Source organism: Lentinula edodes, assembly GCF_021015755.1.
Source record: "Lentinula edodes strain Le(Bin) 0899 ss11 chromosome Unknown C8R40scaffold_28, whole genome shotgun sequence".
NCBI classification, from domain to species: domain Eukaryota; kingdom Fungi; phylum Basidiomycota; class Agaricomycetes; order Agaricales; family Omphalotaceae; genus Lentinula; species Lentinula edodes.
The window spans coordinates 221,858-242,617 of record NW_025764334.1 but is presented as its reverse complement, the minus strand read 5'-3'; the positions used below and the strand labels follow the sequence as shown (position 1 = coordinate 242,617).

Genomic DNA, 20,760 nt, shown 5'->3' with positions numbered 1-20,760 from the left:
GAATCCGAAGAATTTGCGGGGAATCTGCGATGATCAAAGACTAAAACTGAACAAGACTGAGCAAGACTGAGCAGACGGCGTTGAATCAAAAAACCATGATTTATAGCCCCTGCACCCCTAGATTCCTTCAGTACTCAGTACTCAGTTCCCATCTGTTCCCATGTCCTCAGGCTGGTCGCTAAATTGCTCGGAAAATTGCTAGTAGATTCCTTCCGCTGAAGGAGAATACCAGCTGCGTCTTTGAATCTTTTGAGCGTGATTCGGTCACCGTAGTTTATACAGATTTCGAAAAGCTGTCAGCCTGAGGTTTGGAGATGCATGTCATTCCACTGTCACTCCTTTACACAAGAAATAGGCCAGGTAGTCTCTCGACAATAAAGCAATCCCAACTCCGGGTGAACCGGAACCTCTAGCAAAATAAGACTATTACATCAGAATCAACAACTGGAAAAGTCAGAACTATGTAGTACTATGTAGCAGTATGTAGCCTACATAGTGAGGGAGATTACTCACAATGGCCGGAACGTTGACAACTACTAGGAAGGAAGTAAGGGATATTATATGGCTTGGTCCAAGATCAGTACACCACACAGTCCGGGGATTATCCTGGCGTGGCTCCTCGCCATCGTCCCCGGGACGTGAGGGGCACATCTGCAAAACCTGTATTTTCAGCTAAGGGTCTGAAAGTGGTCAAGAGCACTTCCCAGCAGTGAAAGCACCCAGAGCATGTTGCTTTTGGTGCTTTCAGCACTGGGATCTGCTGGGATCTGCTCTCAGCCCTTAGCCGAATATCCAGGTTTTGCAGATGCAGGACTTCGACGAGCTCAGGAACATACCACTCACCACTAAGAGAGTTCCACCCCTTGGTCTAAATCTTGTCATGGAAGCTTACCAGTATTGTCCATGCAATGTTGGGCGCAGCGCGCGAAAACTTTGAAGTGCGTACAATGTAGTCACAGTAGGCCTGCATGAAATGACTGACAAGTACTGGGCCTTGATCAAGTTCCGATTATTCGTCGACTGACCCTTTTATGGTCATCATCTATGTATCAAAAACGTCACGATCCCCTTGAAGCTTGAGCTGGAGCGACTGTAATGGGGGGTTGTCGCGAGGAAAAGGATCGATATATCCGAGACTGTCAAAGTTCCATTATCATTTGAAGCATTTTTAAAGTTTCGACCAGGGACCGTCGAGGAGATTTTGGACTCACTTGAGCCTTCATGTCGAATAGACCGTGACGCAAGATGTAGCTCCGAGTCGAGGTCCTTATGCAAAAGCTAAATCAGCGAATAGTGAAGTAAGGGAAGTGCATGTAACTGGAGGCAAGATGATTTCTATGTGGGCGAGCAAGTACCCCACGGTGTCGTACTCGGATATTCGGATATTCGGCGCCCTTTTGCATTTGCCAAACACACTCGAAGCATGAAATAAAAACCTTTTCTGAAATGAACTTGAAAGAGGGATATGCGGGGAAGGATTTATTAGTCGGTGTCTGTCACTGGGAGAATACCATCCACATACACATATGATAGCACCCCGAATCCGAAAAGGTTGCGGAGTATTTGCGAAAGTTCGGATTGTATAAAGGGTGTCCAAGGAAATGGCACCAGCCAGTCACTAACCCTGTCATGAGATCCTTTATCATCTTGCTCAGCATTGTGGCAGCCGTCCACGGATGGGTGCAACAGCCCTCAGGGAGCACTTCATTCACCCAATACTCGGGATGCGGAAGCCCTGGTGAGTTCATTTGTCCGACTGCTCTAACTATATATTGAGGAACTGACGCCGGTTTTTGTTCAATTTCTTAGCATGCGGAATATCAGCTTCAGGATACACCGCAGCTATAAATCAATTGGCGTTTGGTTCTTCTCCTGGGTTGGGGGCGGGAGATGCATGTGGACGATGCTTCCAGCTCACCGGGACGGCTGATCCGTATTCGCCCTCCTTCACGGGGCCTTTCAAGTCAATCGTAGTAAAGGTAAAGATTGAGTTGGTTTCTGAAATGAATCATAGTCATTCGAACGTGATTTCATCTTCGATGATCTAGGTGACAGATATGTGTCCTGCTGCAGGAAACCAGGTCAGTGGTTAATGAAGCTTCAATCGAAACCATCTTGGAAACTTGGCATGAATGACTGACATCGCTCTCGCTAGCAATGGTGTGGTCAAACCTCATCCAATACATTAAACTCCTTTGGAAAGGAATTTCAGTAAGTTCAAGCTCAAACCTCTGTTGAACATGAAGTTAAATGTTCATGGAAAATGTGATAGTTTCGATATCTGCGAAGACACTGGAGGGGCAGGTGCATTCTTCCCATCCGGACATACCGCACTAACTGGCACGTTCACGGAAGTGAGCTGCAGTGAATGGTCGGGCTCAGACGGAGGAGCACTTTGGAATGGAGCATGCATCAAAGGCGAGTCTGCGGCGTTGTGGCCGGGAGGCGTCGGTTGTGGAAACCAAGGTACGTTGAACCTGCGGAATGTGTAAGTGTGGATTTCTGACATCTCTAAACAGGAAGCTCTTTATGAATCTTTGCGTTTGTTCTATATTCGATGGCGTCACAAGCCCTGGATTGTTTTCCATCCGATGTAAACACTATCTTGAGAAACAAATAACAGTCAAATTGCGACTAGTCTAGCCGAATTTCGTCTTCAGGAAAGGGCTTTAGAAATATGGAATGAATTTTTGGGGTGACATTGTTCTGAAAGTGCTAAAGATTGCAACGAGTGAAGCTACGGATGAGATTGTTGAAGTTCAGTGATGTTTGAGAACTAAGTTCTCGACGGATGGGGCGGAGGGACCCAGTGTCAGCTGCCCACTGTGCCGAGATAAGTGCTGGATAAAGGCGTGGGAATGAATCATTGGTGGTTTGAATGCCTTCTGCATCGTTGATGTCCGCATGGGCGAGCATAGCTCAGAAACACTCCTCAAGATTCAAGGATTGCGCGAGCTTGATTATTCCGAGGCTATATTTGTCTGGCCTTTCTACTGCCACGGACGATGAACTGATCTCAAAACTTGGTGTAACTCACGTCGTGTCGGTTCTCGATTGGGCGCCAGAGTTTCCAGCATCAATTCCAGTTCCTAATCGACTGCATATTAACTTATCAGACTATTCGACCTCGAATATTCTTGCCCATCTAGATACCACGACGGAATTTTTGAAGGCAGCGCTTGAAGAGAATGAATCGAATGTTGTCCTGGTGCGTTATACATTGTATCCCCAAGTCATCTACTCTGATATTTAAGCATGCAGGTTCATTGCTTTCAAGGTGTTAGCCGCAGTGCGACTGTAGTATGCGCATACCTCATCTCAAATGTTGGTATGACTGCCAAGGAGTCAATCACCTTCGTTCAATCCAAGCGTAAAATAGTGTCGCCTAATAATGGCTTCAGGAAACAACTTTACTTGTATGCGATGCGACTTCGAGATAATGCCCTCCTGAGTTCCACAGTTGACGCTGAAGCCATGGAGGAGAATACTAAAGTTGTGGATGGTACACAAAGGACCCCAGTATCTCTGGGAATTTCATCCGAATATCCATAGTAGATGCTTTTAGACAGTAACCCATGCCCCTGCAGTCCTTACACGATGGAAATTAGCTCAACTTTCGCTCATTCTCCCATTAATGTACCCCTTTGGCGACATTACACCTTGCTTGTGTGACTTCCACTTCTCACTTGCCTAGCAATGTTCTTTACATAATTAGTTAAATCTCACAAAAAGGGCTGCATCCGGATCCCTTTTGCCCTATAAGGCGTAGATGTGACCCTGTTCCGCCGTCGGATCGGACAACGACAACTTTAAAAGGAAATTTTGCACGAGCGCTCGAGTTTATGGATGTTCAATGACCATAAATTGTCCCCCCCGGGGACACACGCCTTGCTTGTGTGGTTCCGGGCTGAGAAAAGCAAACTAGCCATTATTATATAGTGTTGGTTGAACTGTATGAAGATAATATGTGCTCTATACATTAACATTGCAAATTTTACAGCTCAGGCAATTTGTGTGAACTTCACCATTTACAGACAATGCCTGGACAATGCATTCGTTACTACGAATATTGTTTGCTCTACAACGTAAACTACCAATGCCTCGACAAAAGCACATTGAAGAGTGTAAGGTGACTGGACGGCGGAACATCACATGCACAATGTGAGGTGAACGGAAGCAAAAGTATTACAAAGCATGGAATTGACAGATTGTAAGGAGAAAAATTGTAAGAGCAGCACAATATTCAAAGGTTGTACAATAACAAGGGCAGTAACAGGGAAGAAAACCATCAAAGGTTGGATGATAATAAGGGCACTAACAGGAAAGAAAACCACAAAAAGGGTGGTTGAAGGAGGTTGTAAGGGAAGACTGAAATCTGTAAATGAGCCAAAATAGATTTTGGAACAGGTGAGGTAGGTAAACAATGAACTGAAAGGTGTTGGTGTACTTGAAGAGGTGTGAATGAGCAAAGGTGAAGAGCAGAAGGCTTAGGTGGTGAAAGGGCCAGCACATAAAACCGTGAGAAGATTTTCGCGCGCGCTTATAATATCGAGTAAGAAAGGACCGTTGCAAGCAAGGTGATTGTTCATCTCTGATACTGTTTGATACGGTATGCATCTGAGCCCTGTCTGCGAGACCCTGCCTGTTGGCTGCTGTTGGCTGGTTATCTCTTCTATTCCTGTCACGACTCAAGTACTCAAATACCCACCACCAAAGTACTTTTATTTCCCTGTTTCTGTGTAATCGCTTTGAAAGAGATACGAGTGGGGCATATTGGGGAAGGAGGGGCCGAGCTGGGCCGAGACGTTGAAGAGAGGACGGAGAGACACGGGCACGTTGATGTAACTTGTTATGTAAATCACATCTGAGATTTGACCTATCCTGGATCTTGGACAGCCCCTGACAGCCCGTTGCAGCCCGTTGCTCGCCTCGCCTAAAGGCTAGTATAAAGGACGTCGACTAAGCATTACTCTCATCAGAGCTGGTCTCTCTTGAAGTCCTTACCCAACTTTCTCTGATTCATTCGACAATGCTTCCTTCCCTCAATAGCTTTTCCTTCTTGCTGTGGCTCAGCCTAACTGCGATTGGTGTCTTTGCAGGCCCTACTAGAAAAGGGGGGAGTTCTAAATTCAATGCAAGCGGCTTTGACAGTAGCAAATTGTTGGGTTATGCATACTACTCCGTGAGTGTCACTCCTATGCTCTGTCTGGCGGGTAGTACTTGATTATTGACTACTGCCCAAGTCAAAGATGGGTATGGTGGGAAATAAACCTCAAATTGACATTTTCCCTTCTTACGGAACGGTGTAAGTTTGTAAATTTCCTGAAACGGAATTTTAGAAAGCTAAATTTCCACCGTAATGACGCAAGGCCGCAATACGCGGAAAATTGCCAGAAGGTTAATCAAAATTTGTTCTCTTTTTCAGCTTCATTCTTAATATCAAAAATTACTTCAGTGTCTAGTCTTTGATGATAATGGATGGGTTAAAAAGGTAAATACTCGAGTTTTCTGGTGCCCCAAAGTTGATGTGTTGGATGATTGCCCTGAAACAGAACCGTGGCACCGGACATTTCTCAATCCAGAAAACTCTCGTCGACGATGAGACTTATGAGACGCAGCATACAAGGGTACTGATTATTCTGAATGCCTTGTGGCATGAAGCATCTCTGAGGATAGAATGTCCTCAACGGGGCGAGCCAGGTACAAAGATTTTTTACTTTGACTTATCCTTGCGTAATTTTGAATTTTCCAACGTTCGCTATACACAGGATATGACTATGATGAGCCTGTTGATTGGAAAAGGCTGGGTATCCTGTAGAGTTAGCCAGAATGTAGAGTCGGCTGGACAGTAAATTAATACTTCTCGAACCTTAGCGCACTTGTTACAAGCTGCGCGTTCATCCCAAAACATGATTCATGGCATGGTTGCAGCAAGGATAGAAGATAATGTTGTTAGTATTACGCAGCAGAAGTTTTGCACCGCCACACTGCTAGTGTCTTCATAAACTTTCATGGATATTCTGCCTGAATCCAACGATCAATATGGTACCAAACAATACTGGTTCGTATAACCATCTAAGGTCGCGTTAAGGCACCCTTTCGTATACCTAATCGACTCACGATCTTGTAACCATCTATCCAGGAATCAGAGATACGCTCGGTAAGTATATCGTCCCCTCCATCCTCGACTTTATGCTGAGCGGCGACTACCGTCTTCAGGGAAGCCGACGACGCCTCTTTTGACTGGTTCAAGTCATACTCTGAAATTTCAGACATCCTTCGAAGCCTCATTCCAGATAAACGTTCGAGAATCCTTATGTTGGGATGCGGGAATTCAAAGCTATCTGAAGACGTGAGTATCGTATCTCGAACTTCGTCCTAAACTTGTGAAAATTCACGATGTGCACTGTTCATTTTCACTCTGTTCAGATGTACGATGATGGCTACCACAATATTGTCAATACCGACGTTAGTTCACTATCGTTCAATACTGGACAACACAATACTTAAGATTCGCTAGTACTCATCGATCATCGTTGAGAAGATGAAGCAAAGGCACGGAGACGCGAGACCCCAAATGGAATGTGAGTCAGCATCCGGATCCACCATAGTAATGCCGATTTGGATAGTAGGAAACCTAATCTGCAAGGTTCTGCTAGGGCACGAAATGGACGTTAGAGACCTGAAGTTCGACGATTCTAGTTTTGATGTAGCGATAGACAAGGGTACGATGGACGCAATGATGACTGCGAAAGGGGATATTTGGGTATGTCAACTACTTCGTATACTCGTAGCGAACTAACGCGCCTACTGGTTATGCAGAATCCACCCCAGCAGGTTGTTGAAGATTGCACAAAAGAAGTCAGCGAAGTGATACGGTACGCTTGCTTCGACTACGTCTTTCTATAAAGTTAATGCTGTCACGGACGCAGGACTCTTCGAAAAGAAATGGGCGTCTTTATATATCTGACCTTCGGACAGCCTCATTTTCGAAAACGATATCTGACAGTCCCTGGAACGAAACTTGAAATACGAGAGCTAGGCGAAGCATTCCATTATTATTTATACATCCTGCGTACTTGATACTTGACGCGCGAGAGCGTTCCAGTTCTAAAACTGATCCCACATTTGTGCACAATTTCAGAACAAAAATTTTACATTCTTATAAAAATCCAACATTGGGTTTTCCCCGTTTCGCAAAACCGTGCGACTTAGGTCTGCGTAAGTTTCCAGGAATTCTGCGTGTTTGAAAACGCTGGACATCCGCTCTCCAACGGGGAGCCCGCTTGCCGACGAGACTCCATCGAGGGGATTCCTGCGGTTCAGACTCGGAGACTGGTGCGAGGAGAAAAAGTCCGCACCGAGGGTAACCGACTGGACGCTGGATGCTAGTGGTGTTGAGCGATCAGGTATGGGGTCCAGAGAAACGTAGGGTTGATAACTCCGTGCAGAGTCAGTCGAAGGTTGAGAGAGTACATATTCATACATATCTCTCAGGCGCTCAAAATTGGTCGGGAAGAATATATCGAAAGCGCCTTGATGAACAAGCATCGTTTCACAAGCTACCATAGTATTTTGCACCCTTGTCTGCACCACTGGTGCGTTCACACCAGGGATGGTGTCCGATAAGCTAGAAAAATCTGACAGGAGAAGGCGATGGCGAGGAAAGTGATCTCGTAGGGTTCGGAGAAGATTCAAAAGACGTGTTGGGATGTATTCTTCTCTGGATAAGTTGGCGGCGAAGGGAAGATTTCGGTAGAGACGTCGTAATATTGGTAAGTTTCTGAACAGGGGTGAAATAGGGAGGGGATGCCCTAGCTTCTGGCGTAGCTCAAGGAAGGAAGATATGAGAGGGTCATTTAGCTGGGTGTACATTGTGTCAAATTCTCCTTTGCTGTCGATGGTTACATAGCCTTGATACGGTTGGAGAGTATCAAGGTCATAGCGAATAACATCGTGTGCAAAGTTATCCTATTCAAAACTATCAATAATTTTCCTGGTGCGGAAGGGGGCAGGCTACTTACGACAACCTCCATAGCTAGGAAAAAGCACGGAGCAGGTTCCCGAGTGCCCCAATGAAAGATGCTTTGATGTACGACCTGAACACCTGGATGCGACCGACGGAGTTTCTGCCTCTGTTTCTGTACCAAATTCTCACTAATCTCAATGATAGTGTAACGCGTCCGATCGTAAACAGAAGGATAATGACGATGTAGAAAGTCGAGGATGTTCATAGCTAGGGTCCCGTTTCCTGCTCCAATTTCATAAATGATGAAATCCTCGTAAGGGAAGTATTTGAGCAAGTATTCAGAGACGAGGCATTGGCCAATGGCTTCTCCGTACCACGGCTGACTTAGAAAGATCAGCAAGGGGAAGATATCGAAAACTCGTTTCAACGCACCTTAAACAATTCTGTGGGAGTATGCCACAACTGCCTCTCCGCTTCGTATGCTGCATATCGTTTGGTTACGACCGCGTCAAATTCCACCGAATCCCTAACGACAGAAAAATCGACCGGCCGTTCGTCCCAATCAAATATGGTTGCCTGCTTGGAAAAGTACCCGTAATTAGGGTTATAAAGAGAGTCTTCGATAAAATCCCGAACGAGCATTTTCACACTACGTGGAGGATGAGCGGATCGTCCAAGGTCGTTGGCGGTGACGAGCTTGAACGTGGACGGGTCTTCGGCCGTCAAAGCAGAATTGAATAACGGAGACCTATTATAATTCCACTTGTCTTCATGTTCCTCTGGGGGTCCCTTCTGACGCTCTTTTCGACGAGCTGCAAGCGCAGGTGCAGATATGGAAAAAGAAGCAATTCGAAGGCTGTTTGAAAGCCCAAAATGAGGTCTAGACAGCAATGAAATACATCGAGATATCCTGCTTCTAGCAGAAAGCATAGACCGTGTATAAGGATTAGGCTATTAGCCACGAGAATAGAAAAAGCAGAAACAACAAATATTTGATTTACAAACAGTCATCGTGTGAAAGTTGATTTCTCCATGCGACGATGTCCGGTCATCGTCCACAAGAGTCTTGGGGCTCATTCAACTCAAGACACTCTACAACTGTGCGAGAAGAAGAAACTTTCGAGCTTAGTGAAAACGGAAATCTCCAAGGCAATGTACCAAAGAAATTCGCAACGAAATACAAAGACGGCAGCTCTATCGACTGGTTGCACGAGGAAGCACTCGAACGTGAACGAGACTATGTGAAGAAGTCACAGAAGAGCATTCGTAGTCTGCTATCAATTTGGGCAGACTCTGCACGTGTATGGCTGGTTGTGATATCTACAGGTATCGGAATTGGTGTGGCTGGCGCTTGGTTAGATGTACTCGTCAAATGGTGGGTTGAACAAATTACTGCCACGCGATTGTTCTGAGCTTCCGTAGGTTAGGGGATCTACGCGAAGGTCGCTGTCAAGAGGGTTTCTTCTACAACCAGGTGTCATGTTGTAGCGGGCTAGATCGTACGCGCACATCCGTGATATTCAAGGTCCTTATAGCGCTGATGATTGCGCAGCTGGAGAGTTTTGCACCGACTGGCAAACTTGGAGCGAATACTTTAACGTGCGGAAAATATTCGCGCAGTCACTGTTACAGTCGTCGATCTATGTAACATTGGCAGTGCGTCTTCCATTTGTTGCCCCCGACGCGCGACGTCTAAAGCAGTACTGTGGCAGGTAGTTTTCGCTGGCAGCGCTGCCCTTTTAGTGAATACATATGCACCTTAGTAAGTATGTCCAAACTCTACATCGGTGGGCTCTCTTGTAATCTATTCATAGCGCATTCCACACAGGAAGTACGACGCACTTCATCAATAATACTTTTTGCACGCTAACCTATATCCTTTAAAGTTCCTGAGATCAAAGCTGTAAGTTCCTCTCAGTGCAAAAATATATGGTCTATCTGAATGTCTCTCACTAGATTCTTGGCGGCTACGTTTTTGACGCATTTCTCACTCCCTGGACGCTTCTCATCAAAGCTCTTGGGTTGGCACTCGCAGTAGCTTCGGGGTTGTCACTGGGAAAGGAAGTGAGCATTTGTAATAGCTTTACCCCTTTCGTTGCTCATTATGACGAAAGGGTCCTTTAGTCCACGTAGCTTGTTGCATGGCGTACATGCTGTCGCGGTTGTTTAAGCAATTCAAACATAGTGAAGGTATTCAATGCAGCCAGGACAATTCAACCTCTGTTCTTACACTGATCTCAGCCTTCCAGCTCAGAAACGCAAGATCCTAGCTGCCGCGGCCGCGGCTGGTGTGTCAGTAGCTTTTGGTAGCCCATTGGGTGGCGTCATATTCTGTCTTGAAGGTTCGTATACATGCCATGGTTTTTGTCTTACTATGGCTTCCGTGAATCATTCCCCTGTTCTCTTTTTTTAGAGCTGGATACTTTTGCTCTTGAATCGGATGTTATGTGGCGGGGGTTTGTGGCATCCGCTATTGCAGCCGTATCTCTACAGTACATCGATCCATTTGGTACCTCGAAGCTCGTTCTTTTTCAAGTGCGTTTGAGGGTTTATCATTATTCTCGATTGTGTTCTGAGAAAAGATGTTTAGGTCACCAGTGGTGGAGATACTTGGAGGGCTTTCGAACTGGTGAGTTCCGGGCAGATGACAAGGTATTACTTGTGGTGACTGTCTGGTCAGATTCCTTGGTTGACCCTTGGCATCATTGGTGTAAGTGTTTAGTTTGCCTGTTTCCTGTATAATAAAACTTATTTTACCATTCAGGGCGTCCTTGGGTCTCTTCTCATCAAACTCAACGTCGAGATCGCGCTTTACCGTAGACATAGCGTGCTGAATGAATATCCTATACTGGAGGTTGCTACAGTTAGTGCCATCACAGCCGCCATAGCATATCTTGTTGTGTTTACCCGGTCCGTGCTCATAGCTACATTCCTCATAGGCGTTGATTGACTTTCCATCTGTTTATGTAGCGTGCAATCTTCCGAACTAGTTGCAAATCTATTTCAAGAATGTGATCCTGCAAGAGGAGATTACCATGGTCTATGCAAGTGCGCCAAGGGTCATAGAATGATGGTTGAAATGCTCGTTTACTTATTCTGTTGATAGCCCAACAGCAATGTGGGAGAACGTCTTTCTGTTACTCATTTCAGCAGCCATCAAACTGGCTCTTACTGCATGGACATTCGGAATGATGGTGAGCTTCGGAAGCCTTCGATTGTAGAAGACTCATGAGGCTTTGCGATACGTAGGTCCCTGCTGGTATCTTTTTGCCCACTATCGCGATAGGAGCTTGCATCGGACGTGCTGTAGGGATGTTGACGTGAGTGTTTTATTAACTCTTGGTAGTAAACCTCATTGATTTGTTATGGTTAAACAGTCAATCACTTCAAACTACGTATCCCAAGGCATGGATTTTTCTGGCGTGTCCACCAGATCCTACCGTACGATGTGTCTCGCCTGGCTTCTACTCTGTCATTGGGGCTTCTGCAATGCTAGGCGGCGTGACACGAATGACGGGTGAGTGTAAATCGATCGAAAGTACACACTCTGACTTTGAAGTAATGAAGTCTCTCTTGTGGTGATTCTATTTGAGGTGAAGCATAGTGCCACATCATATACGGTAGTACTCATTACTTCCTTGCAGTTGACGGGGGCATTATCCCATGTACTACCAATCATGGTTGGCGTCATGACTGCGAAATGGGTTGGTGATGCGCTCGGGGAAGATGGAATATACAACGTCTGGATTAGTATGAGGCAGTATCCCTTCATACCGCCTGTGGACTACAATGATAAAGGGCGAATAGCTGCGGATGCGATGAGGCCTTTCGGGATGCTGAAAAAAATTCAAGAAGGTCAAGCGACACTGCAAGACATAGGTATGCTCAACAATGCGTTGTGACTTCACATCTACATACTCTTCTGGCAGAAAATTTAGTCAATGTCCATGAATATCATGGGTTTCCGGTCGTTCGAGGAAGAGAATTGATAGGATATGCCACACGCGATAAATTGATATCCTTTATCGGTTTGTTGAACGCCTTTTCATGCCTTGGAGTCAGTCTTACGATATATATGTCTCGTAGAACTTAATCTATCCCCGGAGACAGCTCGGAAAAGATGCCGATTTTCCTCTCCAAAACACCAGCTTACTCCTTCAAATGACAACACCATTGATATTCTTGATTTAACATCTTGCCTTGAAAGATCAATTCTTCATCTTCGTAAAGAAGTGCCTCAAGCATTAGTGGTACGCATGTTCCAAAAAATGGTGAGTGTGTCCCGTCATGCTCGAATCATTTGAACTGAGGATGCGTCGTTTCAAATAAAGAACCTGCATCAAATACTCTTTACTCATCGAGGGCAACTCGACGGGATGTTGACAAAGCCAGATGTGGTTTCTTTGCTGACAGCCCATTTTCCGCACGCAGGTGCACTTTCGTCAAAGGGGGAGTCACAGTAGGAATGACGATGCAGACATTCAGTATGAAATCCTATCATAGTACACTCTTCAAGAGGCACGCATGCCTAGTCGCATTATTCGTTATTCAATGAGAAGTTGACAGTAAATATTCTGATATATAGTATACAGCCATTAATCTAGGAGGATTTTGGTCTAAGGACTGTAAACACCCTTTCATGTGCTTACCCTGGGTGTCCCAATTTTTTATGCTCCATATGCAGATTTGATTTCTGCCCCGGCTTCACTGAATGTCAAACCAAGAGAAGTCTTCTAATTGTGCTGCAGTCGGTCGGTCATCTGGGTGAACCCGTAGCATAGCCGTTAGCAGCTCAAGCAGCGCGGCATCGTAAACGTTGTATATTTCCAGTATGCGCTGCAAGCTTTCGCGGTGATCAGAGCCGATAGAAAGCCGAAGGCCTTCAGCGAAATTTCATCAGAGTGAATGTGCGAATTGATGAGATCGAATTCTCCTACCGTGGCGTTCATTGAAGAAGGTCGTGTAGTGCAGCCCATGAGAGAAGTAGGAGGCAAGTCGTTCAATTTCGTGATTATCCACGAGTGTGCCAAAGATACGGGCCAAATGATATTGTTCCGCGCTATATGATACAATAGGTCGTGGTCTGAACAAACGCTGACCGGTCAAGAGTTCAAACACCTATTTTGAATAACATCATGACACATCACTAGAGAAAGAATCAAGGTTCCACTTACAATACAACCAAGGTTCCATATGTCAGCCTTCGTGTTCCAGGGGCAACCTAAGAGAACTTCCGGGCTACGGAGTGCTTCTGGTTGAATGAGACGGTCTGGGTGGCTCTCAAGAGGCATAGCTAAGAAGACATTTACTATGAGCTACACGTTTGAGCAATTCAGGGAGTTGGTCTGACCTGTACCGTAATCAATAAGGACAGCGTTCTCGCCCTTTAGAACATGCTCAGTATCGAAAGAATCCTCAGGAATTCTGAACAGAATATTGTCCATTTTTATATCTGGAAAGCTTGAGTGAGAGCTCGAATACAGATGATAAAACGCTACCAGTATGTACGGTGTTACAATCGTGCAGCGCCTGCAAAGCGCGTAGAAGTTGACGAGTAACATGTTTGACCACTGCCGACGATAACCGATGTCCTTCCACAGAAGACTGAAGGTCAAGAATGGAAGGTCCAAGTGCATCGTTCACGATACAGAGGTGTTCACTGTTTTGTGGTCCATGAGAGGTGAAATGATCATGTAGGCTGAGAAGATGTGGTACTCCAGGATGCGTTGGCGGCAAATGAGATATGCGTTCCATGACACGCAATTCAAATGCATGAATGTTTTGGAGGGACGTGACATGGTCTGTAAGGACCTTTATTGCCACATTTTTGCGGGGTCTGCAGAGGGTATTTCAGTTTAGTTTGGGACATCATGAGTTTGTCACATACGCAGTGGCGTCTTGAGCAAGCCAAACCGTGGCCTCTTGTCCTCGACCCAGACACTGCAATATCTTATAACGACCATTGAGGACATCTTGAATTTGAATTTGAAGGTGTACCTCAGAAGGGACAGGTGTGCTGTACAATCTGAATTTGGCAACGGATGAGAGGCTTCTTAGCCTGGTGAGAAATCCTAACATGTTGGTTTGTATACAAAGGGTTGGAGAGGGTTACCCTGGGGTTGCTGCTCATATACATATTTCACTCGCTCGAAGTACTGATAGTATCATGAACTCGAAGCACCTTCCTCCACGGCAATATGATTCTAAAGAAGGAAGTGCCGCCAAAATGCCGAATGACTCTTGAATGCGTTCAGCTTTGTAACCTCTTTCATTATTACCGTCAACTAATACACCGACAGTGACAGTCTTCTTCATCATGTCTAAACATCACCCAGGTATGTACTTCACTATCCGGGCATTTCTTTTTGACTTGAAGTCCACCTACTCCAGATCTCATAATGTGTAGGAGACAACCAGGAATCGGTAAGCTTTGCGCTCACTATCACAGCGTTTGTGGGTCCATTCTGACTTTTCTTCGTGTAGCTATTGGGCGTCTTTGCGAAAAGTGCGATGGGAAATGGTGAGTTTGCGCGCCAGGTTCTCGAAGAAAGCTCTGAGTCTCATCGAAACCCGTATAGCCCGGTATGCGATTCGTACGTTCGCCCGGAGACCCTGGTACGCATATGCGACGAATGTAATTTCGGTACTTACGGTGGTCGATGCATCATTTGTGGATCGCCTGGTGCGTCTTTCGTCACTATTTTTCCTCCTTCTTCTCATACACATTTCCTTCTAGGAATCTCCGATGCGTATTATTGTGCTGAATGTACAAGACTTGAGAAAGACCGAGACGGCTGTCCCAAAATCGTAAATCTGGGTGCTAGTCGGACAGACTTGTTCTATGAACGCCGACGTTTAGGTGTGTGTACTCATACTACAAATTTTCGATTTATGACCTCTTTTCGTTCAGGGTTCAAAAAAGGCTAGTTGCTTAGACTTTTCTTATCAACTATATACATGTATACATATCACTGTCGCGTATCAAAAAAAATCGTTATCTGATACAACATGTCCCGAGAAGTCACAAAATCCTAGTCAGTAGCGGTGTACACAAGGTTCTTGAGGACAGGAACGGGCTTCTCTGTGTTGACAATGAGATTCCTTCGCAAGTGTCAGTAATTGAGATGAAATACCACTACCACTGTGTACATACCCCAGAATTTGCATGTCAACCTTACACCCAACAACGAATTCAGAAGTGGCGCACAAACATATGCGACAGACTCACCAAGGCTTTGAAAACTAGGAAGACATGAGAGTCATTGTGGGTATCTATCTTCTCGCAAGTGCTGCATAAATCTTTCCCACAATTTGCGCAGTGAAACCATGCGCCTTGGATTTCGGTGTAACAACAATCACAGCGAACCTTGGGATGGATTATTGAGAGAAGGTAGCCTATAGACCATTTCAATGTCGATCGTTAGGGGACAACACATCCATTATGTACCTGTCGGGTTTCCAATGTCATACACGGCAGATGAAGGGCCTGCAGGAACTTTGTAGCTTTACATGAACAATCTTCAGTAGATTCTCATGATTTGCATGTAAATCCACTTACAGTTGAGGTATCATCGGGACACTCGACTTGATGGGCAGATCGACTGGCCTAGGGAGTTTGAAGAACGCGTGCATGGGGTTGTGCACTGTGTACGATGCGTCTTCACAAGAAGAACACTACGAGTGATAATTAAATACAGGAAAGGATGGAATCGGTGCAATGGGCAGAGAGTATTTACTAGATTGTATCCCGATTGGGGAGCCGGGCAGTTTGCACATTGATATCGAACTCCGATTATGATCTATTCGTTGGGATGAGAAAGGCCAAGTATATACGACGATAGAATGCTGACTTACTTTTTGACAAGCATCACATGGAATTTCGTGGCTTTCAGGCTTGTTCCCCATCCCAATGACTGTGCGAGCGTATGATGATATTTCCGACGTTGCTTGTTCTACGCGGTTGACGTTTGCGGGGTTTTTGGTCCAGAGGTTCCTTGCCTTCCGACTGACGGATTGGACCTAAAGTACAGTTTATGACTGATCAAAATCTGAATGGAAATCGCTCACTCCACTATTGGAGAGAGGAATTGTAATCTAGATGACGAGAAAGTCAACGTATCAGGGTACGTAAAATTGTGCAGCTATGTACCTTGATTAAAAGGTGGGAAGAATGGTGACCACCGTCTGCTGAATCGATATTACCAGGAAGACCATTTGAATCGCAGTTTGAACATATATCGACGGATTCGCACTCCACGCAGTGGAAGCGTGCCCCTACTATCTCCAAACGACAGCTATGATTAGCGAGAACAGTCAATGCAAGGCTTCGTAACAAATAAGAAAAGATGGAGCTTACTTTACACATTCAACTCCTCGGTGCACATTAGCTAGGAAGGATTTGAGAGAAAGGTTCACAAGCCAACACCATGCTTACATGGTTCCTCAAAATCATTGGACGATTTCGGATAGGTAACGTCAGAATCACTGGGAGGTCTTCCTCGTAATACAAGGAATGTGTGTACAGGATGAAGGTCGTGCACTTGACTAGAAAAAAAAGATCGGGGATCGTGAACGGAAATAAGGATGAAATTTACCTATAACAAGCTCGACATAATTGGTATCGTTCACATGATACACATTTGTACATCATCTGTTGTGGCGACGATTTGGCGCTACAGGCAGAGCAGATCTCCGTTTCCTTTTCGGTATGAACTATGAACACTATATCAGAGGCATATCAGATGTATGTGAACCAGCGCTGACCAATATCGTCCCAACCGTTATGCCCCCATATTTTCTCCACGTATGCGTGCCGCAACTGACCCTTCTGTTTAGGAGGAGCCCTTCTCCATTGGACGGCTGCATCTTTGGGGGAAGATGATGAAAGATTACTTGTGGTTGGAGACGAGCCTGGTTCATTCATAGCCTCGATAGCATGCATGTGACCCACTTCGTCAATACATTCGTAACAAAGTTCGTACCCAGTTGCCATCCGTGGAGAAGTAGGAGGCACTAAGGTGGCAAAAGAAGTACTGACACTTGGTTGAGGAGGTAATGGCCTGCGCTTGGAAGGACTTCCTACAAATGTGTTCGAGGAACTTGAGAAGTTAAGAGATAGCGGTGAAGTATAGATATTGGTTTGAAGTGGCGTAGGGGGATATGTAAACGGTGGGCAATCCCTACCTTTACCCTTGTTAGAGGAAGTTGGAGACGATATGTCAGAACCGGTTTCCTTATCTCTACAAGTGTAACAAACATATTTCACATAATTAAGGAAGCGGCCACACCCTGAGCAACAAGTCAGGTTCTCCCCGCGCGGAGGGTCCAAGTTTTGAAGAATTTCTGCCGGAACGATTGTTTCGAGAGAGGGATCGGAGCGATGAGTATGCGGAGGTGGCCGAAGAGCCGTAGCATCCTGCTGCGCTGTAACCCAAGCCCATTGCCTCGAGGTGGGACGTGGTTTTCCATTTATTCCACCATCAATGCTGGGGTCTATTTCAAAACCTCTATCCTCAGGTCCAGTCATTTGGGATTGGGAAGCTTCTGAGTCGTACTCATAGTAGTACCGCCCAGTCGGAGCACGTTGCAGCGACAAGGGACCTACTTGGTCCTCCTGCTCAAGTAATGAAAAGGATGATTCGTCAGAAGCAGAGGAGGCAGGTAAAACTCCCAGCGAACGTTTCGCGCGCTCGTTCTGTTCCTTCAACCAATGTGTACCACGTTGATCAGATGCCAAGGGATCGTAGTCGGTACTGGCAGCATCATTTTCCAACCTCAACCGTTCCAATATTCCATTTGGAGACTGGCCGTTGGAATCGGCAAATGGGTCCTGGTTTTGTCTCGAGATAGACCGCGCGGGCCCAGTGGAACCAGAGAATGCGTCCCAAGAAGATTCACCCGAAAGCTGTGAAGCACGTCCATGCAATGGTGATGATACCCGATTACGAACAAAACTTCTGGTAGATAGCCGTCCATTATCCCGAGAGCTGACCGTGGCAGAATCATCGTCTAGGTCCCTGGCACTGAAAGCAGATGACCATTCGCCTACATCTCCATTTCGACTCCCATATTCTTCAATGCTGGCTATTGAACCTGTGTCGGACAAACTCGGTCCTTCATATTCGACTTCAATTTGTACAGGAAGTGTTATCTTTCTACTTCCAAAACCGCGCCCAGAGAATATAGAAGATGCAGAAGACGTGTGCGCGTCATCTGCGGCGTCTGCAAAGTAGGTTATCGCCCCTGTGAGTTGATCATCGGTCCATATTTTCAATGTTTCTCCGTCATCGTCCTTGTACCAGATGTCAAAGGAGGAAGCGGATAACGAAAAGCATTGCACGATCTACGACAAAAGAAACTTTGCTTTGACGATGAGCCGCGAAAGTTATTACACCAATGCGTACCTTTTCCCGTAAATTATCAAAAGTGCATCTTTGAGCACTCTGAAATGTGATTTTTTTGTGATTTTTATTGAAGGTACATCGGACTACCAGTTTTTTATCAGGGTTATGTTGGTTCATGGGAGCGTTCATAATGAGATACAGTGACAGATGAACATGGTCAAGGTCCAATTCTGGAATAGAGCTTTGCGCAGCAGGTTCACCTGACTAATGTTCCCGCATTATAAACGCCTTTCCTGAACGTTTACTGCAAGCACCTTGATAGGTAAGTGCATGCGACGCATTAGAAATTCTCTATCGAACAATCCTCAACTGTCTACCATACGTGTACCGTCCGAATGAGGATCTTCGGATTTCAAACGTTTCGGCGCATCGCTTTCCTTGCCACCCCTGTTTACTAGTACACTCTGACTTTCGAGCTTTTTCTGTGCGACAGCTTTCTGTGACTTGAGTTTGCCCTGCTCTTTCTTCCCACCTCCTGAACCCTGCGATTGTTTTCGGGTATTGGTCTTGATGTTCTTAGGGATACCGGTTGCGGGCGGCGCTGTTTCGCCCGAGCCATCCTCGTCATCATCGTATTCGCCAGTGTTCTTGGGTAATGATTTGAGGGAGGAGTAGAAATCGAGCGTTTCAAGGTCCTCGGAAGATGCTGCTTCTGCGTTAGCACCGATTTTTGTCAATAGGTGTAAAGGTGAAATACCTTTGACCAGACATTTTCCATTGAGCGCATCTAAAACAGGTGAGGAAAACGTCGATGAAACATCCGACAACTGGAAGCACTCGTCGTAAGGCTATCAGTAAGGTGAAAGAATTACGTTTACACGGACCTGTCCATCGACAGCAAGTCTCACTACTCGTATCGGGCTTCCATCCTGAGAATGATCCCGATTTTCTGACCAGTTGAAGTCCAAGTTCACCCAAATCTGCTGGTCGAAACCAACAGTGAAATCTAGCACTGGTTTGCCAAAGTCTACTGCGTGCACCAAAGACGGTGAAGAAGGGTCCCCAATTGGATAGGAGACCGCGAATAGTGCTGTACCTCTGGAAGCAAGTCAATTGTTGCATTCAATGCCTCTGGGATCACTCACCCAGTAACAGTGAACAAGATATAATTCGAAAGTGTACTGATTTTCTGAACCGCGACAACAGTCTGTTCTTCGCCATCGGGTGGAACAGAATCCCGGGATTCAGTCCCTTCTCTGCTTTGATCCTTTTGTTTCTCCGCAGACTTTGCGAAAGTTGTTCTTTTGTAGGGTCTCATTTTTACTTTGATGTATGGCTTGACTGAGTCCAAGATTGAAATGTCCGCTTTATGCTTTCCAGAAAGCCAGTCCCAAAGTTTCAGTTCGGCATCACCTCCACCAGAAATAAGGATATCGGGTTGATCAGAGGGGAAATGTATGGCTGACACAAATCTGTACAAATGAATCAGCAACCATCCTCGCATTCTTCATGTACAGGCGCAACTGACTGAGTATGCCCTAAGCAGAACGACTCTATACAAAACCCTTGAGGGTACCAGCTAACGCGTATGTGCTCATCACGATCCGCGGTGACAATGTATTTGTTGTCTGGTGTCAAAAGGAAACAGGTTAGCAGAGATGTGTGACCCAAAACCAATGTTCCATCTGAACTAGCCACATGAGAAGCAAGAGAACTCCGAGGAACTGGTGGGTTTTCATGGACCTTCTGCTTTTTTGCTTTCCGTTTCTTTGAAAATGGCTCATCCGTTGGTTGTGCGGCATTCACAGTCAAATCAAGAGAATTTACTCCGCCAGGAATAGCGCTGCCTTCGTCGTGTAAGAGCGTAGAGGAAGATGCTTGGGATTCGGAGGGAGGTATGGGGTGTAATGGGTAGCTGTTTACCATGAATAGTGGTCAGAGGCTAGTATCTGCTACACGTACTTGAAGACATCCCCAAACTTATCTGCCACGACGATGGTCTGACCATCAGCGGTGAACGCTGCGCTGGTTGGCCTTTTCGGAAGGTCCCTGAAATATTTCAGAATCAGTTTTTACCCTCATGGCGCGACGTTACAAACAAGACAAACCTTTCATGTAAAAGTTCAAGACCATCAAGCTTCCAGACTTTGAGCTTTTTATCATCAGCCAAAGTAGCTAGATGTGTGCTCGAGTTATCCAAAACTGCACATCGAATCGGTCCCGATTTTTTCAAAGATTCCTGTACATTGGCAGGCGAATTGAGCGTCGAGAAGAGAACAGCTCCGGTTCTTGGCAATGATCTTTAGATCGCGGACAAACAGGTTCTTGTAAATCACTTACGAAGTGTCTATGACTTGGATATGAAATCCAGAGACAGCGAGAACTGGTATACCAGAACGAATTTCGAGGTGTGAATAAGGAAAAAAACGCGAAGACATGCCGGCGGCA

General features: G+C 45.7%; 10 protein-coding genes across 10 annotated transcripts; 6 read left to right on the top strand and 4 right to left on the bottom strand.

The window, feature by feature from the left end:
* The first annotated feature begins 1,593 nt into the window (after positions 1–1,593).
* On the top strand, positions 1,594–2,875 carry C8R40DRAFT_1114896 (endoglucanase V-like protein). Its single transcript, XM_046228538.1, has 6 exons — positions 1,594–1,738; positions 1,810–1,979; positions 2,049–2,081; positions 2,156–2,211; positions 2,273–2,466; positions 2,520–2,875. The coding sequence occupies exons 1-6, from the start codon at positions 1,630–1,632 to the stop codon at positions 2,531–2,533; spliced, it is 576 nt and encodes a 191-aa protein (XP_046084032.1). The 5' UTR covers positions 1,594–1,629; the 3' UTR covers positions 2,534–2,875.
* A 21-nt stretch (positions 2,876–2,896) lies between these two features.
* On the top strand, positions 2,897–3,552 carry C8R40DRAFT_1051143 (protein-tyrosine phosphatase-like protein; the record flags this gene model as incomplete). Its single annotated transcript, XM_046224686.1, has 2 exons — positions 2,897–3,208; positions 3,262–3,552. 2 exons carry the CDS (start codon positions 2,897–2,899, stop codon positions 3,550–3,552), a joined length of 603 nt encoding a protein of 200 aa, XP_046084031.1.
* Positions 3,553–4,733: 1,181 nt separating this feature from the next.
* On the top strand, positions 4,734–5,915 carry C8R40DRAFT_406357 (uncharacterized protein). Its single transcript, XM_046234957.1, has 7 exons — positions 4,734–4,831; positions 4,897–5,182; positions 5,244–5,305; positions 5,370–5,397; positions 5,456–5,491; positions 5,583–5,700; positions 5,754–5,915. Exons 2-7 carry the CDS (start codon positions 5,030–5,032, stop codon positions 5,816–5,818), a joined length of 462 nt encoding a protein of 153 aa, XP_046084030.1. The 5' UTR covers positions 4,734–4,831; positions 4,897–5,029; the 3' UTR covers positions 5,819–5,915.
* Positions 5,762–7,112, top strand: C8R40DRAFT_406435 (S-adenosyl-L-methionine-dependent methyltransferase). Its single transcript, XM_046234958.1, has 8 exons — positions 5,762–6,061; positions 6,143–6,160; positions 6,220–6,352; positions 6,430–6,468; positions 6,521–6,584; positions 6,660–6,766; positions 6,823–6,878; positions 6,933–7,112. The coding sequence occupies exons 1-8, from the start codon at positions 6,012–6,014 to the stop codon at positions 7,081–7,083; spliced, it is 618 nt and encodes a 205-aa protein (XP_046084029.1). The 5' UTR covers positions 5,762–6,011; the 3' UTR covers positions 7,084–7,112.
* C8R40DRAFT_1114881 (S-adenosyl-L-methionine-dependent methyltransferase) lies at positions 6,660–8,992 on the bottom strand. The gene is made up of 4 exons (XM_046228537.1): positions 8,402–8,992; positions 8,025–8,348; positions 6,808–7,971; positions 6,660–6,746 (listed from the first exon to the last, which is right to left on the bottom strand). The coding sequence occupies exons 1-3, from the start codon at positions 8,897–8,899 to the stop codon at positions 7,141–7,143; spliced, it is 1,653 nt and encodes a 550-aa protein (XP_046084028.1). The 5' UTR covers positions 8,900–8,992; the 3' UTR covers positions 6,660–6,746; positions 6,808–7,140.
* C8R40DRAFT_1114880 (Cl-channel protein) lies at positions 8,993–12,582 on the top strand. Its single transcript, XM_046228536.1, has 22 exons — positions 8,993–9,344; positions 9,392–9,468; positions 9,522–9,625; positions 9,682–9,731; positions 9,784–9,800; positions 9,856–9,872; positions 9,926–10,033; positions 10,084–10,159; positions 10,219–10,311; positions 10,383–10,504; positions 10,560–10,598; positions 10,650–10,679; positions 10,734–10,879; positions 10,940–11,017; positions 11,076–11,163; positions 11,219–11,289; positions 11,347–11,486; positions 11,537–11,562; positions 11,614–11,848; positions 11,899–11,997; positions 12,056–12,240; positions 12,301–12,582. The coding sequence occupies exons 1-22, from the start codon at positions 9,010–9,012 to the stop codon at positions 12,430–12,432; spliced, it is 2,268 nt and encodes a 755-aa protein (XP_046084027.1). The 5' UTR covers positions 8,993–9,009; the 3' UTR covers positions 12,433–12,582.
* C8R40DRAFT_1114877 (kinase-like protein) lies at positions 12,583–14,378 on the bottom strand. Its single transcript, XM_046228535.1, has 8 exons — positions 14,360–14,378; positions 14,269–14,304; positions 13,857–14,211; positions 13,468–13,805; positions 13,320–13,421; positions 13,144–13,262; positions 12,907–13,087; positions 12,583–12,849 (listed from the first exon to the last, which is right to left on the bottom strand). The coding sequence occupies exons 3-8, from the start codon at positions 14,045–14,047 to the stop codon at positions 12,674–12,676; spliced, it is 1,107 nt and encodes a 368-aa protein (XP_046084026.1). The 5' UTR covers positions 14,048–14,211; positions 14,269–14,304; positions 14,360–14,378; the 3' UTR covers positions 12,583–12,673.
* Positions 14,202–14,964, top strand: C8R40DRAFT_1114875 (PHF5-like protein). The gene is made up of 6 exons (XM_046228534.1): positions 14,202–14,304; positions 14,360–14,392; positions 14,453–14,489; positions 14,548–14,651; positions 14,706–14,828; positions 14,880–14,964. The coding sequence occupies exons 1-6, from the start codon at positions 14,286–14,288 to the stop codon at positions 14,894–14,896; spliced, it is 333 nt and encodes a 110-aa protein (XP_046084025.1). The 5' UTR covers positions 14,202–14,285; the 3' UTR covers positions 14,897–14,964.
* Positions 14,965–18,603, bottom strand: C8R40DRAFT_1114873 (uncharacterized protein). The gene is made up of 14 exons (XM_046228533.1): positions 18,373–18,603; positions 16,733–18,311; positions 16,564–16,681; positions 16,404–16,513; positions 16,326–16,356; positions 16,119–16,263; positions 16,037–16,063; positions 15,824–15,988; positions 15,706–15,768; positions 15,528–15,643; positions 15,417–15,472; positions 15,198–15,364; positions 15,123–15,142; positions 14,965–15,070 (listed from the first exon to the last, which is right to left on the bottom strand). Exons 1-14 carry the CDS (start codon positions 18,499–18,501, stop codon positions 15,001–15,003), a joined length of 2,796 nt encoding a protein of 931 aa, XP_046084024.1. The 5' UTR covers positions 18,502–18,603; the 3' UTR covers positions 14,965–15,000.
* Positions 18,604–20,753, bottom strand: C8R40DRAFT_1114871 (WD40-repeat-containing domain protein; the record flags this gene model as incomplete). The annotated part of the gene is made up of 8 exons (XM_046228532.1): positions 18,604–19,018; positions 19,070–19,139; positions 19,197–19,410; positions 19,458–19,784; positions 19,841–20,227; positions 20,275–20,361; positions 20,421–20,600; positions 20,653–20,753. 8 exons carry the CDS (start codon positions 20,748–20,750, stop codon positions 18,678–18,680), a joined length of 1,704 nt encoding a protein of 567 aa, XP_046084023.1. The 3' UTR covers positions 18,604–18,677.
* Between the last annotated feature and the right edge of the window lie 7 nt (positions 20,754–20,760).

Bases quoted from the DNA above. Each gene is read 5' to 3' on its own strand.
- C8R40DRAFT_1114896 (XM_046228538.1), top strand. From the start codon at position 1,630: ATGAGATCCTTTATCATCTTGCTCAGCATTGTGGCAGCCGTCCACGGA. The intron at 1,739-1,809 runs GTGAGTTCATTT...TCAATTTCTTAG, and splicing joins CTCGGGATGCGGAAGCCCTG to CATGCGGAATATCAGCTTCA. The intron at 1,980-2,048 runs GTAAAGATTGAG...TCGATGATCTAG, and splicing joins TCAAGTCAATCGTAGTAAAG to GTGACAGATATGTGTCCTGC.
- C8R40DRAFT_406357 (XM_046234957.1), top strand. From the start codon at position 5,030: ATGCTTCCTTCCCTCAATAGCTTTTCCTTCTTGCTGTGGCTCAGCCTA. The intron at 5,398-5,455 runs GTTAATCAAAAT...AAATTACTTCAG, and splicing joins ACGCGGAAAATTGCCAGAAG to TGTCTAGTCTTTGATGATAA. The intron at 5,492-5,582 runs GTAAATACTCGA...TTCTCAATCCAG, and splicing joins ATAATGGATGGGTTAAAAAG to AAAACTCTCGTCGACGATGA.
- C8R40DRAFT_406435 (XM_046234958.1), top strand. From the start codon at position 6,012: ATGGATATTCTGCCTGAATCCAACGATCAATATGGTACCAAACAATAC. The intron at 6,353-6,429 runs GTGAGTATCGTA...CACTCTGTTCAG, and splicing joins ATTCAAAGCTATCTGAAGAC to ATGTACGATGATGGCTACCA. The intron at 6,585-6,659 runs GTGAGTCAGCAT...AGGTTCTGCTAG, and splicing joins CGCGAGACCCCAAATGGAAT to GGCACGAAATGGACGTTAGA.
- C8R40DRAFT_1114881 (XM_046228537.1), bottom strand. From the start codon at position 8,899: ATGCTTTCTGCTAGAAGCAGGATATCTCGATGTATTTCATTGCTGTCT. The intron at 8,349-8,401 runs GTGCGTTGAAAC...TTTCTAAGTCAG, and splicing joins CTCCCACAGAATTGTTTAAG to CCGTGGTACGGAGAAGCCAT. The intron at 7,972-8,024 runs GTAAGTAGCCTG...AGTTTTGAATAG, and splicing joins TCCTAGCTATGGAGGTTGTC to GATAACTTTGCACACGATGT.
- C8R40DRAFT_1114880 (XM_046228536.1), top strand. From the start codon at position 9,010: ATGTCCGGTCATCGTCCACAAGAGTCTTGGGGCTCATTCAACTCAAGA. The intron at 9,626-9,681 runs GTGCGTCTTCCA...GTACTGTGGCAG, and splicing joins CGATCTATGTAACATTGGCA to GTAGTTTTCGCTGGCAGCGC. The intron at 11,563-11,613 runs GTGAAGCATAGT...ACTTCCTTGCAG, and splicing joins TTGTGGTGATTCTATTTGAG to TTGACGGGGGCATTATCCCA.
- C8R40DRAFT_1114877 (XM_046228535.1), bottom strand. From the start codon at position 14,047: ATGTTAGGATTTCTCACCAGGCTAAGAAGCCTCTCATCCGTTGCCAAA. The intron at 13,806-13,856 runs GTATGTGACAAA...TACCCTCTGCAG, and splicing joins CTTGCTCAAGACGCCACTGC to ACCCCGCAAAAATGTGGCAA. The intron at 13,088-13,143 runs GTAAGTGGAACC...TATTCAAAATAG, and splicing joins TATGGAACCTTGGTTGTATT to GTGTTTGAACTCTTGACCGG.
- C8R40DRAFT_1114875 (XM_046228534.1), top strand. The intron at 14,393-14,452 runs GTAAGCTTTGCG...TTCTTCGTGTAG, and splicing joins TAGGAGACAACCAGGAATCG to CTATTGGGCGTCTTTGCGAA. The intron at 14,490-14,547 runs GTGAGTTTGCGC...AAACCCGTATAG, and splicing joins GAAAAGTGCGATGGGAAATG to CCCGGTATGCGATTCGTACG.
- C8R40DRAFT_1114873 (XM_046228533.1), bottom strand. From the start codon at position 18,501: ATGAACGCTCCCATGAACCAACATAACCCTGATAAAAAACTGGTAGTC. The intron at 16,514-16,563 runs GTAAATTTCATC...TTTTTTTTCTAG, and splicing joins TTATGTCGAGCTTGTTATAG to TCAAGTGCACGACCTTCATC. The intron at 16,357-16,403 runs GTAAGCATGGTG...AATCCTTCCTAG, and splicing joins CAATGATTTTGAGGAACCAT to CTAATGTGCACCGAGGAGTT.